Below are 17708 nucleotides of genomic sequence, written 5' to 3'. Positions count from 1 at the left end.
TTTACCAAAAGGTGTATTAATTGCTTTTTGTTAAACGTTTTTTTAGTAAAATTTTATACTAGTTGAGTTTCTTTATTTTACATTATTTTAGTCGAAATTTGAATCTGGAATTTATAGCCGTAGGCAATACTTTTATGTTCATTTGTGTGTCTTAATTTAAAACGCGATGTATTGCTAAGCTTTGGATGTGTGTCAAACATCTAGTAGTATGACCTGATTTTAATAGTTTTATTTCTAATTTTGCATTTGAATGACAAACCGAGCAAACCGCTCGCCTAAGGTTAACGATACGGCTGCTTGTTAATAGGAGAAATTAATACGGGAGGGGGGGGGGGGCTGGGGGGCTCAGGCTAAAACTTACATTTTTTCATAGTGAAAAGCGAACAATTCGTCTGCGTCGGTTTAATTGCGAAATATTAACAGCGCCAGAAAATAATACTTCCTTTACTGACAGGTAAAAAAAATAAAAAGAGACGAAATTTTTTTGCCAATTAAGTATCCGATAATAAAGTTTAATTTTAGTCTAGTTACATCCGCAAAAAAGAATAATACCAAAATAAATAATGTAATCCACAAAGAGCTTCCAATCATACGAAACGATACGTTAAGTCAGAAAGGCAGGTCAGCAACGTAAATTAATATCAATTTAGATGGGAATGCGGTCCAGTCTCGAGGGAATACGGTCGAATATTATCAGAGTTCCGTCTGGTCACGTGATTACCACGTAAATGTATCGTGCACAATGTAATAAAAAAGAAAACAGCATTGTTTGTTTCTTGGTGGAAATTTGTACTCGCCCGGCGACCACCATGCTCGAGATGTAAAACCATTAATAATGGCCCACATATGTTGCGTTCCAAGATCAGCTTTTGTATATCTAGTAAATAAACCGACATAATACAGTTCATTATGTTTGATTTTGTACATTTTTAATATGTAACAGATATAAGTACAAAAAAGAAGTCCTTCTGTAAAAACAGCATTAAAATTCAATAAGAACTGAGGCAGTAATTCCTATTTCAAAAATATTGTTACGTGTAGGGGTGAGCGTATCTCTCCATCTCTTTCTTTCGCACGCATCATAATTCCCGATGACGTCACATGCAAGTATTTTGTCCTTTTTCTGTTTTTTGACCTTCACATCTACCTAATTTCCAAAAAATAACTTGTATATTTTTCACCAGATTTTAATGACTTCTGTTTTAGAATTTAAAGTGGGGTAAATTTATCGAGACCGTATAAAAAAATAGGTAAAAAGAAATGCATGTCAACAAACAGTATGTAGTTCAAATAAGTGGCGTGACATGGCCTAGTTAAAATTAATAAAAAAAGTTTTTTTTTCCATACTGTGAGCTTATTCTGCGTAGATCGGACCGTCAACAATTAAAAAAAATTATAATTGTAAAATGCACTGTAACTTGACTTTTCGAACGACCAACATCTCATTCCGTCTCTCGACCATGACGTCTTCAAAAAGTCAAAGTCTAGGAAATGTAGGGAGAAAATTATCATTAATAAAATCGCAATATAATCGGTAAAAAAGTTTTATTCCAATGTCTAACATTTCCAATCAATATAATTTCAAAAATATATTTTTTTAAATTAAAAAAAAAAACACAATAGACATCATCCAAGTTACCAAGAACTTAATATAGCAGAAGTCTTGTTTCAGTACAATATTTGCAATTTCGCTTTCAATCATACTGTTTATTTTTTCATTCAGTCATTTCCGTGGTAACAATCTTTAATCCAATCATCCTTGATCTCTAATCCTGCCAATAATGTCCTGGAGTGTGTCCATTCTCCTTTAATTTTAGCTTTGTATATGGATTTCATACCAGTTGCTCGATTCTCGGCCTCATAAAAAGTACTAACGAGATACAGGGCAATATCTGTCCAATAGCCAATTTGCCTTTGTAAATGTATATTTACTGGCATTATCATCACGTAATGGATATTGTTTTATGAATTTGCAAATGCGAAGTTATCATTCGATGATTTTTCAATAAATTATCGGAAGCAGATGAAATTCAGTACTTTTAAGTTATATTTCTGCATTAATATTGTATTTATGGAAACCATTTTGGAATATTAATTCTGTTTATAATTTTACTTCACGGCTCCGTTAGTACGTAAGTTCTTTATGTCTAATTCACATGGTTTCTCCATTCAACTTCTAAAATATATATTTTTTTATTATTTCACTTTAATTTCGTACATAAGTCTAAATTAAATTCCATGATTCTTTAAAAAAATCCCGTACAACTTTCATCCCCTGATTTACCGATTATGGGAAGAATTTCATCCTTAATTCTCTCCCCTTAATTGCTAGGTTAGCTAGCAGTTATATTAAAGCATGCCGACTATAGCGTTTCAATATAAGACATTGTAGCCAACGTGATTACTTTATATGCATCTTAAGACAGCCTCAGGGTCAACAACGCAGTGAATTGTACAGTATTTTTCAATTTTAAGTTCTGAATAGTGTTGCGCGTGTCATGGACATTCATCACTTTACTATACTGATACTTTTTTTTATACCGTTACCAATGCGCGCGAAGTTAAGTAGAGTGAGGTTTAATAGAATGTCGACTGACAATAGACGATTACCCCTCGTCAGTCGACACAATTATGCTGGCCTGTTGGAACCGGATATACATAGGCTGATTCCAGATCACGACTCACTAATGTGGGTTACTACGGCGGGTTTTAACACGTCGTGTACAGGGGCCTTATTCTCTATCCCGCACGTTATTTTGACAGTGTGTAACAAGCACGTAACACAACGCATCATGTTAAGGACTATAGAAATGTGGCTTACAGAATACCATTCCACGCACATTTCTCGAAGATAACATTACACGGCCGCGTTACGCGTTTACACTACCATACAGAATAAGGGCCCAGTGGTCGTTATCCGGGCGGATATAAAATGTATCCTCCCACCAGCAAAGACTATATTATTCTCTATGATTGTAATGTACCATAGTGAACTAGTGAACTCGTAATGTACCATAACATGGCCATGTTAATTCATCTTCGTGAGATTAGCGTGGAATGGTAGTCTGTAAGCCAAAATCTATTTAGTCCATTGAAAAGTTACATTTGGGGTTGCGTTTTTTAGAGGACGCAATTTTATTTTTTAGAAGTGTAGGGGGGGTCAGTGTAAAGCTACAGCCAAGTTTGTGGGGTCGCCACCCTTGTCCCACGGCCGCCATCTTGGGTTGAAATGGTTTTTACGATGTATCTCTTAAACTATTTATCTGACAAAAAAAAATTATAAACATTTTTTGTTGCAAATTAAATTCTCTACAACTTTGGTCCAGTAACTTTTGTCGTAGAACTATAAATAAAAATGGACTAATTATCTTAAACGCGACGGCGCGTTTCCTTGTAACGCACTGTCAAAAAAATAAACGTGACAGAGAATATTGCCCCTGTTTATATCTCGCCCATGTCGTTATTTACTAAAAAAAATTGGTAATAACCGTTTATTTTCATCACCATTAATAGACTACAGTTAATAACATACTTCATATATTTTATTGTGTAGGTACGGATGCATTAATTCCGGGTTGCTACGCACAACACTTCAGCGAACTTTTATTTGTTATAGAAATATAGTACCCACATTTTTCATGGGTATCTCGATCGCTTGAAATGGGTGCTCGGCCGGTTATAGTTGAAAATTTATCTGGAAAATATTTGGCAAGGTCTATAACTGATAAAGTGAATTAATAGGTTACATGTAAAATTTTACATTACTATCGCTTCGTTGGTTTACGAAACATGATCAAAGATTTTTTTGTATTAAACTATGGGGATAGCTGGGGATTGTGATTTGTTCTTGATATGGTGGGAAAGTTTACGGAATGCCTATGTTTAGCAGTGGACTTCAAGGAGATGATGCTGATGATGGCGAAAGGTTCATATCGTATAATCATAATAGCAAGAAAATGTGTAAACTATAGTCAATTTAAATCTATACTAATAGAAAATATTAAATCTATATTAAATATTAAATCTATACTAATAGAAACGTAGGGAGACAAATAAAAAACAAAAAACCGCGATAGAATCCGGAAAATTAGTTTAATTTCAATGTCTAACATTCGCGTAAACATAAGAAATCATTATCTATACTAATAGATAAAGTTGAAATGTTTGTTTGAAAGCGCTAATCACAGAAATTACTGGTTCGAATTGAAAAATTCTTTTAGTGTTCTTAGGAACAAAATAAATAAAAAACAAGCACAAGTACCCAGCTCGGGCTTTAACCAGTATTAGACTTTTTTAAACTTATCAGTTCGTAGTTATTTATATTTTAATATAAATTTGCGTCTAGACGCGTGACAAATAGCACTTGAAGGTTACATTTTAACCGAATTTAGAATTTTTAATACCGTCACCGAAATAAATTAGAGATAACATTTACCCTAGATAGGCTGAATAGGGTTGTATCATGAATTCTAATACGTTTAGTTACTCGTACACGCGATTTACGCCTTTATACTCTGTTACTATTGCTTTTGTATATTTAATATGGTTTCCACATGGCAATGTAAAAGCAGAATAAAAAAATGAATAGTGTAGGAAAACATCGTCAGGAAACCTACATACCTAAGAATTCTTAATACGAATTTCGAATATATATGAAAGCGGCGAACTCGCACTAAGCCAACGTTGCGAACAAAAGTATAACTTCTCTTTTCAGTAGAATAGGCCCGTAGCCGTTGTGATTTTGCAAGACGCGGCAGACGGCAGACGGCAACGATAGAGTACCGACTCTCGACTACCACTGCCGCGCAAGATTTGCAGTCGCACGTCGGAATCGATATCGTATAAATTAATACTGCAAAATGATTCCGTCTGCAGTACTTGCCTTCGTCCTGTCACTGCTGTCTCCCGTCTGCCACGTTCATAATATTAATAAATAATAATAATAATATCAGCCCTGTATTATATACTTGCCCACTGCTGAGCACGGGCCTCCTCTACTACTGAGAGGGATTAGGCCTTAGTCCACCACGCTGGCCTAGTGCGGATTGGTAGACTTCACACACCTTCGAAATTCCTATAGAGAACTTTTCAGATGTGCAGGTTTCCTCACGATATTTTCCTTCACCGTTAAAGCGAACGATAAATTGACAAAGAATACACACATATTTTCTTAGAAAAGTCAGAGGTGTGTGGCTATCGCTGCTTCATAATATTAATACTTATTAGTAATTTGTAAAGAAATAATATAAATTCAGCCTTCTAGACAATGTTTCGGGGGAATTTTGTGTTAAGTATTTATATTGCTACAATTTAATGATCACTTAAATTTAATATAAGGTCTTAGCAGATTCGTAAATTTTAGTAAGGCCCTGAATAAATAAGTGTTAAGGCTAAGGGAGTATAATGCAGATTGTTGGTTTGTTTGTTCTGCTGTTATGGAATTATAGAAACGGACGGGCCTCCTCTACTACTGAGAAGGGTTAGGCCTTAGTCGACCACGCTCGCCTAGTGCGGATTGATAGACTTCACATACCCTCAAAATTCCTATAGAGTACTTCTTCGGTATACAGGTTTCCTCACGATGTTTCCTTCACCGTTAAAGCAAATGATAATTCATAAAGAATACACACATAACATTAGAAAAGTCAGAATTTTGTGCCCTTGGGATATGAACCTGCGGACATTCGTCTCGACAGTTCGTTACACAACCAACTAGGCTATCGCCAATTTTGAAGTATATGACATGATTTTTTTTTGTCGATTAAGGGTCGATTCAACTATGTTGACTACTTAGTCTGGCCAAAATAAAATAGTAATAATAATACATATACATAACATCACGCATTTATCCCCGAAGGGGTATGCAGAAGCGCAACTAGGGCACCCACTTTTCGCCAAGTATGTTCCGTCCCATGATGTGATAGGGGGCGAGCCTATCGCCATATCGGGCACAAATTTCAGACTCCGGGCTGATACTGAGCAGAAAAACCCAAATATCACTTTGCCCGACCCGGGATTCGAACCCAGGACCTCAGAGCGCTATTGTACCGGACATGCAATACAACTACGCCACCGAGGCAGTAATAATAATATGAGCCCTGTATTATATAATGTCCCACTGTTGGGCACGGGCCGACTCTACTTCTGAGAGGGATTAGGCCTTAGTCCACCACCATATTAAATTATATTTAAAAAATATAAGAAAAAATATAAGTTAATAATATAAATTATTCATGCAACGAATTACTTGTAAGAGTGTAAGTTTATTTGTGTGTGCCGAGCAACCATACATTTCATTCAGAAACCCCCTTGTTTGTACAGTAAATAAAGAATTCGTGTTACATTGTAAGGAATGCGTGTAAACGTACGAAACAAATTACTCCTATAACTAAAGGTTTATACGTATTTCCGTATGTTGCTCGCAAATTTCAGAAACTTAAATCGTTTTTTAGAATTACAATATTTAAGACGTCATCCATGCGTTTAAAATGCAAACCATGAAACACTTAAAATATGTAACCATTATATTCGGCAGGACAATGTGAAAGATAAAGCATTTGGTCCTGAGTATAAGGAACTACGATTTTCTGTTCCAGTTCTGATCAGTATTATTTTTGTTACACATTGGTTTGTCTAAAATATTCCGTAGTCTATCACGCTTCTTGCCTGTTTGAGATAATTGTACAAAATTTCGGTACAGTTGGAGATTTAAGTATTAAGATCTCCCCTGGTCTTCGGAGGGAACTTTAGTCCGTGTCTTTATAATCATTTTCTTCACCGACACACGCAGTAAGATGCGATGGCCATTAGCCATCTATAGCAAAAATTAAATTTCTGGGAAAAAATATACCCTGTTTTCATTACTATATCTTCTTTACTTTCCAAGTGAACCCGTAGTAAAACCTAGTCTCACATAAAGCTAAGAAAGTATAATAGCCGAGTAATTTTAGACAAATTGTAAATAACAATGCAAATTATGGCCCATAACACCTTAGAAAGAATTTATGAGCTCTCAACACAATTTAATGGGCTATAAACAAAGTCAAAAAGTAGGCATAATGTATTGTTTATTTGAGCTGAAATTAAGGCGTTAGAGCCCTTCATTTGCTGACCTGGCGTAGTGAGTGTAGTTATGTAAGTGTAACGTTTGATTAATGTGATGGATTTTTTTAAAACCAGGAATTATTTTGCGTGTTCGTGGATATATTTGTGAATTTGTTTTGTCTCATCGTTTTCTACTACAACGACTTTACATGCATTATTATGGTCTATTTGAAAGATATTATAGCCAGTATAATTATTTTGAATAGAATATTTAAAATCTAACGTTTCTAGGTGCCGAATGAGAGGACTTATGAACTCAAAGCGTTACTTGATATTTGACATTGATGCTTGTAGGCAATGTGGGATTTACCATTAGGAGAGTTACCATTTCTATTAGTGTATAAAAATCCCTTAGTTGTATAAAATGCAATTTAAAACCAAAAAACACTCATCACGCCTTTATCCTAAATTTTTCGCTGAGTGTAGTCCGTTGCATGATGTGATAGGGGGCGAGCCTATCGCCATATCGGGCACAAATATCAGGCTCTAGAGTGGTGTTGAGTAGAAAAACCCATTTTTTTGCCTGACCTGGGATTCGAACCCGGTAACTCAGAGCGTTATGATATACCGCGCGTGTAATATGATCAATAAATGCGACCTAAAATATATTGTCTTAGGAATTAAATTTACTCTAACTCGACTTTTCTAATACCGCCTCACACACACTTGTAAAAGTCAACCAGTGGGACTAGAAAATGTATTTTAAGGAGTATTCCAAAATATTTTTAACGTTCATTTCAAGTCTTAGTATAGTCTCAGTTAATTTATTCGCAAATTGACTTAGAATTCCCTTAGCACTTTACAAATCTAAATATACAGTTGAATTAATTAAGACGGGACGGCGAATTTTCCGCGTTTATTGACCTCTGGAATAATTAATTTATTCCATAATAGCTGACCCGACAGACGTTGTTCCGTCTTAACTATGAATTTGCAGCGCGCATTCTGTCAATCGCTGATAGTTATTTCAAAAAATTGACGGTTATATAAAATTAATATTTTCATTAAGTTTTCTTAAAATTTCTAATTTTCCGCGCAATTTTTTCTTTCATAAGAACCTTCTCCTGACAATAAGAAACACAACAAAAAAAATAGTGAAATCGGTCCAGCCGTTCACGCGTAATGACGTGACTAAGGGAAATAGGGATTCATTTTTATATATATAGATTGATAACTATTTCATTAAATATTTCATCAGCTATCTATTCCCGAAGGGATAGGCAGACGCGCTACTCGTGCAACCAATTTTCTCCATCCCATGATATTGTGTTTGGATAAGACTGGTTTTTTTTTTAATTTATGATTCATTTCATTATACAATAGTTTAAAGATCGTACATCTGAAAACGACGTATTATCAGTACCTCCGTATCTCTACTAGTAGTAAATTGATTCTCAAAGCGGTCCACGTGAGACTTTACGGGGGCCACACTGACAAGATCAAAAAATGTTGGTCCACAATTCGTAAGTGAACACGAAAATTTATCTGGTTTGATAGGGAAGTACTAAAGTGTTGGCTTAAATTTAACTATCAATGTAGGCAGATAATATTGATTCGCGTCGTAAGAAGCAAACTACAAGACGTACAAAGAAAAGGTGCACCGAAAGCTGCAAAATTGTTTTAAGGGAAAGAGAAAAAAAAAGTTTGGAAACCTGTTTCATAGTAAAAACCTCAATCAATATAAGATGTGAACTGAAAATCCTGACGAATATTGCCGGATACTATTTCAAACTTTTCAAACTGACAATGACTGTATGGATTTGACAAATATTTTTTTTACCTTGTCCCAAAAACAGTGGGGTTAGGTAAGTTAAATACGCTCTAAACACCTTTCTCCGTTCCACATGCAACTCGGCTTTCGCCGCTTACCATAATATTGTTTTAATAAAAAAGAAAGTAAATTTTTCCAGTTCATATAAAATTAAAGCTAATCATTACTCGCATTAAAATTTAACGCATAGATTTATTCTCAGCTAAGTTGCGCAGTTCTCTCTATTTCCTCCATTCACTGACATAATATTTTTATCGGAAATGATAACATTATCATTGACAGCGGTGCAAACTCGTTTATATCTGTTGCCAGTATTATGCTTGCCAAGTACTTCTTCATGCTCAGTTCAAACAACAAATTTATCCATCCACATTATCATACTATCATTTACAACTCAATGTATACAGTGATTTTGACATTTCTATAGTAAATGATCCCATATACTCGTCTTTACCTTTGCTACCAATGTGCCAAAAATCATCCATGAATAATGAATATGTCCACCAAAAATGCCAGTTTTACTTTACTATTTTTTGATAATTTTGTCGTTTTGTGTTAATGTGAGTGCGCGTGAGTGTTTTTCTAAATGTAAATGTGGTTTTGCCGCTGCGATGAATTCTCTTAGAATATCAGTTGTGGCTTATGTGGAAAAATTATAACTACTTTCATTGCTCTTTATTTTGTTTGGAATTTACATTTTTACTCGAGATTTACGGTCCGAGTAACTTATTGTGGTTTGTATTTTCAAAAACATATCGAGTAATGTAGGGTAAGTGTGCGAGGCGTGTAAGTGTGCGCATTTAAAATATCTCGAATGCGATTTATAACTAAGGGACGGCATTTGTCCTCTTTGGTACCCCGCACGATATCCTGCGTAGCGGTTGTATTACAGCTGCCGTATGCGCACCATTTTATTTTTACAGGTAAGTGAAGATTTTTACTAAAATTCTTACGATATTTTATCACATTTGACACGTAATCTTTTTTTAATCATGTAAACTTTTTGGAAATATGTTGTTTAGAATCGAGTGCTACTTAATATCTAGTTTCATAATTGCCAGTGTTTTTTGTTGTTATAATGACCCCATAAGTAACAATATTGCTAAAATTCTGTTTCAATGGTTTGGGTTAAGTGTGCGCAGAAGCTTGTCGTATAAGTGTGCGCATGCACACTTACCCTGCTTGCATGGCTTTGTACATGTGATGCTATTTTTTGTTTCAGAATCCAAATACACATTGAAAATGCTTCGAGATTACCAGAGGAAAGCTCAGGATGCCTTGTCACAGATGAACAGCCGGAAACCGCCAAATTATTAATTACAAAAGGCACTAGTAAGCGAAAAGCTGCCTATCTAGTCGGACTTAAGGAAAGTACTCTGCGAAAACGTATAAAAGCTGCGAAGACAGCTACCAGCATGAAACGATTTTCTTTGACATTCACCAAAGATCAAGAGAATCCTATATACAAATATATCAAACGAAGTGATGATCTTTATTACGGTCTTACTATACAGAACCTCCAGCAGTTGATTTATGAGTATGCTGAAGTAAATAACATTAAGCATCGATTCAACACGTCATCGAATTTAGCTGTACAAGACTGGGTATAATCAAAGTTTCTGGATTCTGGCCAAAAGATAGGGACATTTTGTCGGAGGAAAATTTCGCAGCAGCTTCAGTAACTCACAATCTCTCTTCAGTGGCTCTTCTACAATGTAGAAGAGTCTTTGCCAAATACAGCAGGTCAGGAACCTATCCAAGAAGCTGCAACTCCATCACGCACACAGCCTTTGACAAACATAATAGCATCCACCTTTTCTAAATTACCTACATAAGAAGTTTCGGCAAGTGCAGGAACGACTTCACCTTCAACATTCCTTAATCTTTCTATGTCCGGGCAAGACTCTTCTTTGCAGATCGAAAAAGCTCCTACATCATTTAGTCAACCTGTACAAAATGTGTCGTTGACTACTGGACTTACATTGACATCATCCAACGCTAACAAGGAAAGTAAAATATCATGGACACCTCTGTAGCATGTTCAGCTACAGACATCATTTTGACCAGTTCTACCACCACTGCATTTTCACCAACATGTTGATGCTTCAACCAGCGAAAAATTTCATACCATAAGTACATATAAATAAAAAATGTTGTTAATGTTTTTAAGCTAGCTATAATAGGTTAAAATCTCTTTTTTATTATTGCATACACTTACACACAGTGATGCGTACATTTACCCACGATGCTGCGTACACTTACCCCTATAAAGGGGTAAGTGGGCGTGTTCGGATCGTTCTTTGTTTTTCATAGTATCTTGAAATATAAGGTTTTTTCAACAATAGTTTTATATCCAAATTGTTGACAAATAAACGGTCTTACTGATTAACACGGTTTCGTTTTATTATATAAATAGTTTTCGATGTTATGAAGCGTCAAAGTTTAAATGCGCACTCTTGACCCACATGACTCTCCATGTGGTGTCGTTTAGTAACCTCATGTCAAAATGATCCTGTATAATGTATCGCTCCTTATTCAAAATTGCGTTCCAAATACAAATTGATTCACTATATTGAAAACAAATACTAGGGTAGAATGAGGTATTGTATTGAGTAAGGGGTGTAGATTTGTAATGTAATAATCTGCCACGGATCAGATGGGCAATGAATAGATTCCCAAGCATTTTGGCAACGTTCACTTTGTGTTCATAGATGTATTATTGTTACATCAATGTCTGAATGGATGGCGCCGAAATGGCTTTTAATACGGTCTTGAATTGATTGTTCATATTAATTAGATCGTTATACATATCATGTTTCATAATATTTATTTATTTTATTTTACACATAGTATACTGTGTACAATACCATGAGCATTCTCCCAGTCATGATTGGGGTAGTGTAGAGAGGACGGAGACAGGTGCGTATATAATATTCCATAGATTGTTCTATAAAATAAAATAGTCTAACAATTTGTACTTATATAGTAGTACGGATTACCACTAAGGCGCAGGGCACACAAAAAAGACGTGGGGTGCAGATATGGTACGGACTGTGCACCGTCGTAATTTTTTAAAACATATAGAAAAGTCGAGGCACCGACGTGACGCTGGGCGCCGCGTGAGGTCACGGTTTTCAGCTGTCCAATTTTGACACGATAACATGTCTTCTTTCGAAGATAAAGATGTGCTAGCGCTGGTGAATCTCGTGAATATATAGAGGGTTATTGCAATACTCTGGTCTATTATAATTATAGAGAACTCGATGATTTTACAAGCTTTTATATTGTTTCACCTGTCCCGGTGTTCGTAATCAAATCTTGCAAGCTAAATTTCACCCACATCCCAGGATTCGAGTGAGTGGAAATTTGACATGTATCTTAATTACGCGTGACAATGCAATCATATAAATTTAGTTTTGTTGTTAATCCAATATGGCCGCTGTAACAAAATAGCGGCGTACATATTTCAAAACAACCCACCCAATATGGGCATCAAATGAATGAGCTTAACTTCTATAAGACATTATAAAAAGCACTCATTTCCAAGATGGCCGCACGTACAAAATGGCGGATCAGGTACATATTTTTGTTCAACCAACCCAATATAGGTATCAAATGAAAGAGAGACGGATTTTACTTCAACTAATACTTTGCTGCTAAAAATCAGGGTTTGATGATGCAGCTCGAGGGTGGCCATAGGAACTTGGTAATTAAGTGACTCAACCCCATCAAATTTGAGCTCGTATGATTTGTCTTAACGAGTACTTTGGCTAAATGTTAAGCAGGGTCTGATGATGGAGTTGGAGTTTGTAAATGGCCATAGGCACTCGATAGTTAAGCGATACAACCTCATCGAATTTGGGCTAGTATTATTCGTTTTAATGACTATTAAGGTGCTAGATGATAATCAGCATACATCTTTAAGTGCTCAATACAACGCATTGCGAGCGTAGGTACTACGGGCTACATAATCGAAAAAACACAATACAAAAACATAACACGCTTTTTTTTATAAAAAATGAATCTGATATAAAAACGCAAATATTTAATTTATCGTCTTTAATTTATTTTTAACTTTTTAGTTATTTTTCATTAACTAGTAATAAAAGCTTGTTTATAAAAAGTTTCTTTTTTCTTTTGATTTTTTCAATTAAACTACAAAATTGAACGTTTAATACGCAATCGTTCCGCATTTTCACCTAATATACAATTATCTTCCTTCTCTAAACACCTCGCAACTATACAAGAACGCAGGAAGTTTTGTGTGACAGCGACGCACGAGTGCCAGCACTCGTGTTTAGAGAAGGGAGATAATCGTATATTATGTGAATATTACGAATTTTGGAGATCTGCGTATCATGACAATAATCCAGTACTTGAAAACTGATAAGTTGTAAATATAAATACTACATCTATCTCAAACCTAACTCAGTGAGAAAAAAACGACCAAGGAATATGTTATTCTTTAACATTAAATATTTTGTGTAGGTATTATTTTATATTAGGAATTAGCAAACGTATTATAAAAAAAATATTGGAAAAAATAATTTATTTTCAATTTCAAAAGTTTTGTCCCCATCATGTTTTTTATTTTTCCGGGACATTTTATTTAAAATGTCTCGCGTTGACAATTAATATTTGCAATAACGTTACTTTTGTATTAGATTACAAAAATAATGTTTGCATTTCATTTTTCCGGATAGCTTCAAAATTTTCATTTGTTCTTCAAAATATTGTGGTTATTTAAATGCAAATTGTTTTAGCGTCCTTCTCGCTTGTTATGGCGGGTTGGTAGAGAGTAAAGTTGTTGATGCTCGCCAGTCACCAAGGAAATTTCCAGATGGATTTCTGTTTGGTGCAGCCACTGCCGCTTATCAAATAGAAGGCGCTTGGAATAAAGATGGTGAGTTGATTTACGTTCTGTCTAAACCTTCAGAGTTTCAAATTTCATATAATAATGAATTAATTTCCTTCAACCCAATAAATTTATGTGTTGCCAAGTTATAAAGTTTACTTGTAGATTCTCGTATGGAGAGATTATTGTAGGTATCACCGCATAATTTGTTCTTGTCGGTAGTTGCAATGCGCAAGCACTATTTTGTGTTCATTTTTTCTTCATATCCATTGCAAATAATTCCCTTCCAGGAAAATCTGAGAGTATTTGGGACAAAACGTGTCACATGGTACCAAGTCCTATCGCCGATGGTTCAAGCGGCGACATCGCTAACGACTCCTACCACCTGTACAAACGAGACGTAGAAATGATGAGAGAGCTAGGACTCGATTTCTATCGGTTCTCGATCGCATGGACCAGAATATTCCCAACCGCCTACGCTGATAAAATCAACGAAGCTGGAGTAGCGTACTACAACAATCTGATCGATGAATTACTGAAATACAATATCCAACCCATGATAACGATTTACCACTGGGACTTACCCCAGAATATCCAAGATTTGGGTGGATGGACCAACCCAAATATCATTGATTGGTACACGGACTACGCACGAGTATTATTCGAACTGTTTGGTGATCGAGTTAAATACTGGATTACTGTGAACGAGCCGCGAGAGATTTGTCGTCAAGGCTATGGGAAGGGCAGTTTGGCTCCATTATATACTATGTCCGGTTTTGGAGATTATATATGTGGCAAGAATTTATTATTGGCCCATGCCAAAGCCTACCACATCTACGATAAAGAGTACAGGCCCAAACAAAATGGAACTATTTTTATTTCTATCAGCGCTGCAAGATACGAGCCTAATAGTGATAGTGAGGAAGATATAAAAGCAGCTGAAGATGCCAACATGTTTGATGTGAGTTGCATTATATATGAATGTTTACTACTTTTTATATAAAAAAGGCACTAACTTCTGTGGAGTTCCAGTAGTTGGGGGCTACACCAAGAAACCTTAATTAAATTTCTACCAAAATTGTCTTTAGATATGTCACCCCCTTCTAGTATGCAAGAAAAAAATCTAATTTACTTATATTTGTGCAAAGTTCTTATCATATATTGATAACTCCAGTTATCAGCTGATGGTTTTAAGAAGTCCTCTCCTCCAGAATTATCATGTTATCCTATTTTATCTGCCTAACTTATCTGTTCGAAAATAGTCGACGTCATCAAAACTATAGTAAAAATGTTATAATATTAGCTCTGTAATATACATACCCATAATAGTGTCATATACATACGCGCCCATACGAAAATTCACCACTCCAGCTATTTGAGTACACTAGAGAACCAGAGATTTATATGTTTTTTTCCAGTGGGGCATGTACGCTCATCCCATTTTCTTTGAGTCCGGTGACTATCCTCAAATTGTGAAAGACAGAATAGCTCAGAAAAGTGCTGAACAAGGATATCCTCGCTCCCGACTCCCAGAGTTCACACCTGAAGAAATTGATTACCTTCGCGGTACCTCTGACTTGTTTGGCCTCAACCACTATTCCACACATTTGACGTACAGAAACGAGTCGGTTATTGGGTACTACAAAGTCCCATCATACGATGATGATCTTAGTATCATATCCTACGCCAGTCCTGATTGGTTAACTGGATCCCATCCGCGAATTAAGGTAAATCTAACAAGTACTGAATTGTACTCATATTACATGAAAGACAATGCAAAGCTATAATATCCATTTTAATGCTGGGCACAGTTATACCACCAGTGACAATTGGGATATCTGTAGATAAAATTGAGACATGTGAAGAGGATTTTAAGGGTAATGTGTTATATAATATACAGGGGTTTATCTTATCTTGTTGACATTGAAATCTAAAGCACCACTTGACATGTTTGTTATTATTACATAAATATTCTAATAAAATGATACAGAAAATATTGAGAGGAAGAGTAGTGTGGGTGACTTTTATAATTTTATGTTAAACTACCTCTTGCCTGCGGCTCCGCCCGCGTGAATTTTTTTTTTCAAAAGTAGCCTAGAGCATTCCGGAATAATATAGCGAAAAAAATTAAAATCAGATTAGTAGTTCTTGAGATTAGCGCTTTCATATAAACAAAAACCTCTTCAGTTTTATACAATAGTAGGTGTACATGGTTTTTTGTTACTTTTAAAAATAGGGGATTGTTTAAGCTTCTAGAATATGAATCGTTATCTAACAATTGACTTTTAATCTTAAAATAAAACGTCGGAGAGACAGAATCGTACGACATCTTTGTACCACCACTGCTTACATACGAAGACCTTTGGAAACGACGAGAAATCGTCAAATAGTTAACATCACCCATCATGATACAGTAGGTCGGTGTCAGAGTATAGGGGATGCATGCTTAAATCTTAAAAAAAATCAGAAATCTTCTATCAATGTAAATAGATAACTTCTAATTTTAGACAACCCCGTGGGGATTCTACAACCTTTTGAGGAAAATAAGTGAAAGCTACAACAATGTACCGATTTTTATCACTGAGAACGGTTACGCAACATATGAAGGGTTAGAAGACGATGACCGAGTATATCACTTCAAGGAATATCTAGGTGCTGTTCTGGATGCCATTAATGATGGATCTGATATAAGAGGCTACACTCCTTGGAGTCTAATGGATAACTTTGAATGGTTGCAAGGCTATACGTGAGTATATAATAACCTTTTTTTAAGTAATAAATTCCTTTAGTTGTTGGTCTGGCGGAGACAAGTCCCCTCGTGGTTATATAAGTAGTTTACCCAAAGTTTCTGTGTGCATTCCATGACCGGTAAAACTTTATGTGGTTTGTATTTAACAATTAAGTATTGCTCGCGGCCTCGCCCGCGTGACCAGCCTTTCCTACTATAGGCCCTAAAACACTGAAGCGATTTAAAGCGCAACCAGCAAGACGCCAGCGCCATCTATAAAAAAGAAAAAATCTATAGTATAAAATCACGGGATAAAAAATAGCTATGTGTTAATGCAGTTCATGATATACTCGTGTGCCAAATATCATTTAAATACGTTCAGCCGTTTCTGCGTGTACTTGTCACAAACATCCAAACATTTGTACTAACTTTCGCATTTATAATATTAGTAAGATAAGATTTACTTAGATAAGGGGACTGGATATCAAAACCTTTCCTGCAACAAACACGAAGAGTACCACACCGAACCTAAAGTGGAGCAGGACAAGATAAAGTCAACGTTATTGACAAAGAGTCTAGGTTGGGCCTATATTCCACACAAATTAAGTCCACTCGTCTACTGTTACATCTAGAGTATAAATTATGAAGTCACCTCTATTCTAGCATTTACACTCACAGTATTCTTTCACTATCTCTTTAGTCATAAAGTACAGTTCTTTTTTAATACAATTACAGGCAAAGGTTCGGTCTCTACGAGGTGGACTACAACAGCCCCGAACGCACGCGCACCCCGCGCAAGTCAGCGTTCCTTTACAAAGAGATCCTGCGCACGAAGACCTTGGACAAGGACTATGAACCCAAATTGACAGCTATGACTATCGAAGAAGGACATTAAATATATTTTTATACTTTGACAATGTTTCTTTTATTTTATGTACCAGATTTATACTATATATTGCATCATTAGTTTCAAAACTTTTGAGTTTGATCCCTGGATAATTCGACGTGCGAAGTGATTCTAAAAATTCTTTAAGTTATTATAATCTACATAGTCTGAGTATAGAGCCATAAGAAAAATCCTCTATATTTATATTTAAACTAAACAAACCAAGTATAAATTCAGAAGACTGTTACGTGTACGTAGATTGCTGATAGAAGAATATATTTTATATCTGCCAAGATAACGCCCACCATACACAAGGTGTTAAAACCCGCCATATGTGTGTGTGTGTCGCGTTCCGGCATCAGCC

The 17708-nt window shown here is 35.7% G+C and overlaps 1 protein-coding gene across 1 annotated transcript; it reads left to right on the top strand.

Moving 5' to 3' along the window:
- Nucleotides 1-13199: 13199 nt before the first annotated feature.
- LOC119191398 (myrosinase 1-like) lies at nucleotides 13200-17375 on the top strand. Its single transcript, XM_037445297.1, has 6 exons — nucleotides 13200-13359; nucleotides 13639-13778; nucleotides 14021-14691; nucleotides 15149-15457; nucleotides 16238-16476; nucleotides 17194-17375. Exons 1-6 carry the CDS (start codon nucleotides 13331-13333, stop codon nucleotides 17351-17353), a joined length of 1548 nt encoding a protein of 515 aa, XP_037301194.1. The 5' UTR covers nucleotides 13200-13330; the 3' UTR covers nucleotides 17354-17375.
- Nucleotides 17376-17708: the final 333 nt, after the last annotated feature.

Source organism: Manduca sexta, unplaced genomic scaffold (assembly GCF_014839805.1).
Source record: "Manduca sexta isolate Smith_Timp_Sample1 unplaced genomic scaffold, JHU_Msex_v1.0 HiC_scaffold_1457, whole genome shotgun sequence".
Lineage (NCBI taxonomy): Eukaryota > Metazoa > Arthropoda > Insecta > Lepidoptera > Sphingidae > Manduca > Manduca sexta.
This window is presented reverse-complemented; position numbering and strand designations above follow the sequence as displayed.

Bases quoted from the DNA above. Each gene is read 5' to 3' on its own strand.
- LOC119191398 (XM_037445297.1), top strand. From the start codon at position 13,331: ATGTTATTCTTTAACATTAAATATTTTGT. The intron at 13,360-13,638 runs GTAGGTATTATT...AAATTGTTTTAG, and splicing joins TTTAACATTAAATATTTTGT to CGTCCTTCTCGCTTGTTATG. The intron at 15,458-16,237 runs GTAAATCTAACA...TTCTAATTTTAG, and splicing joins GATCCCATCCGCGAATTAAG to ACAACCCCGTGGGGATTCTA.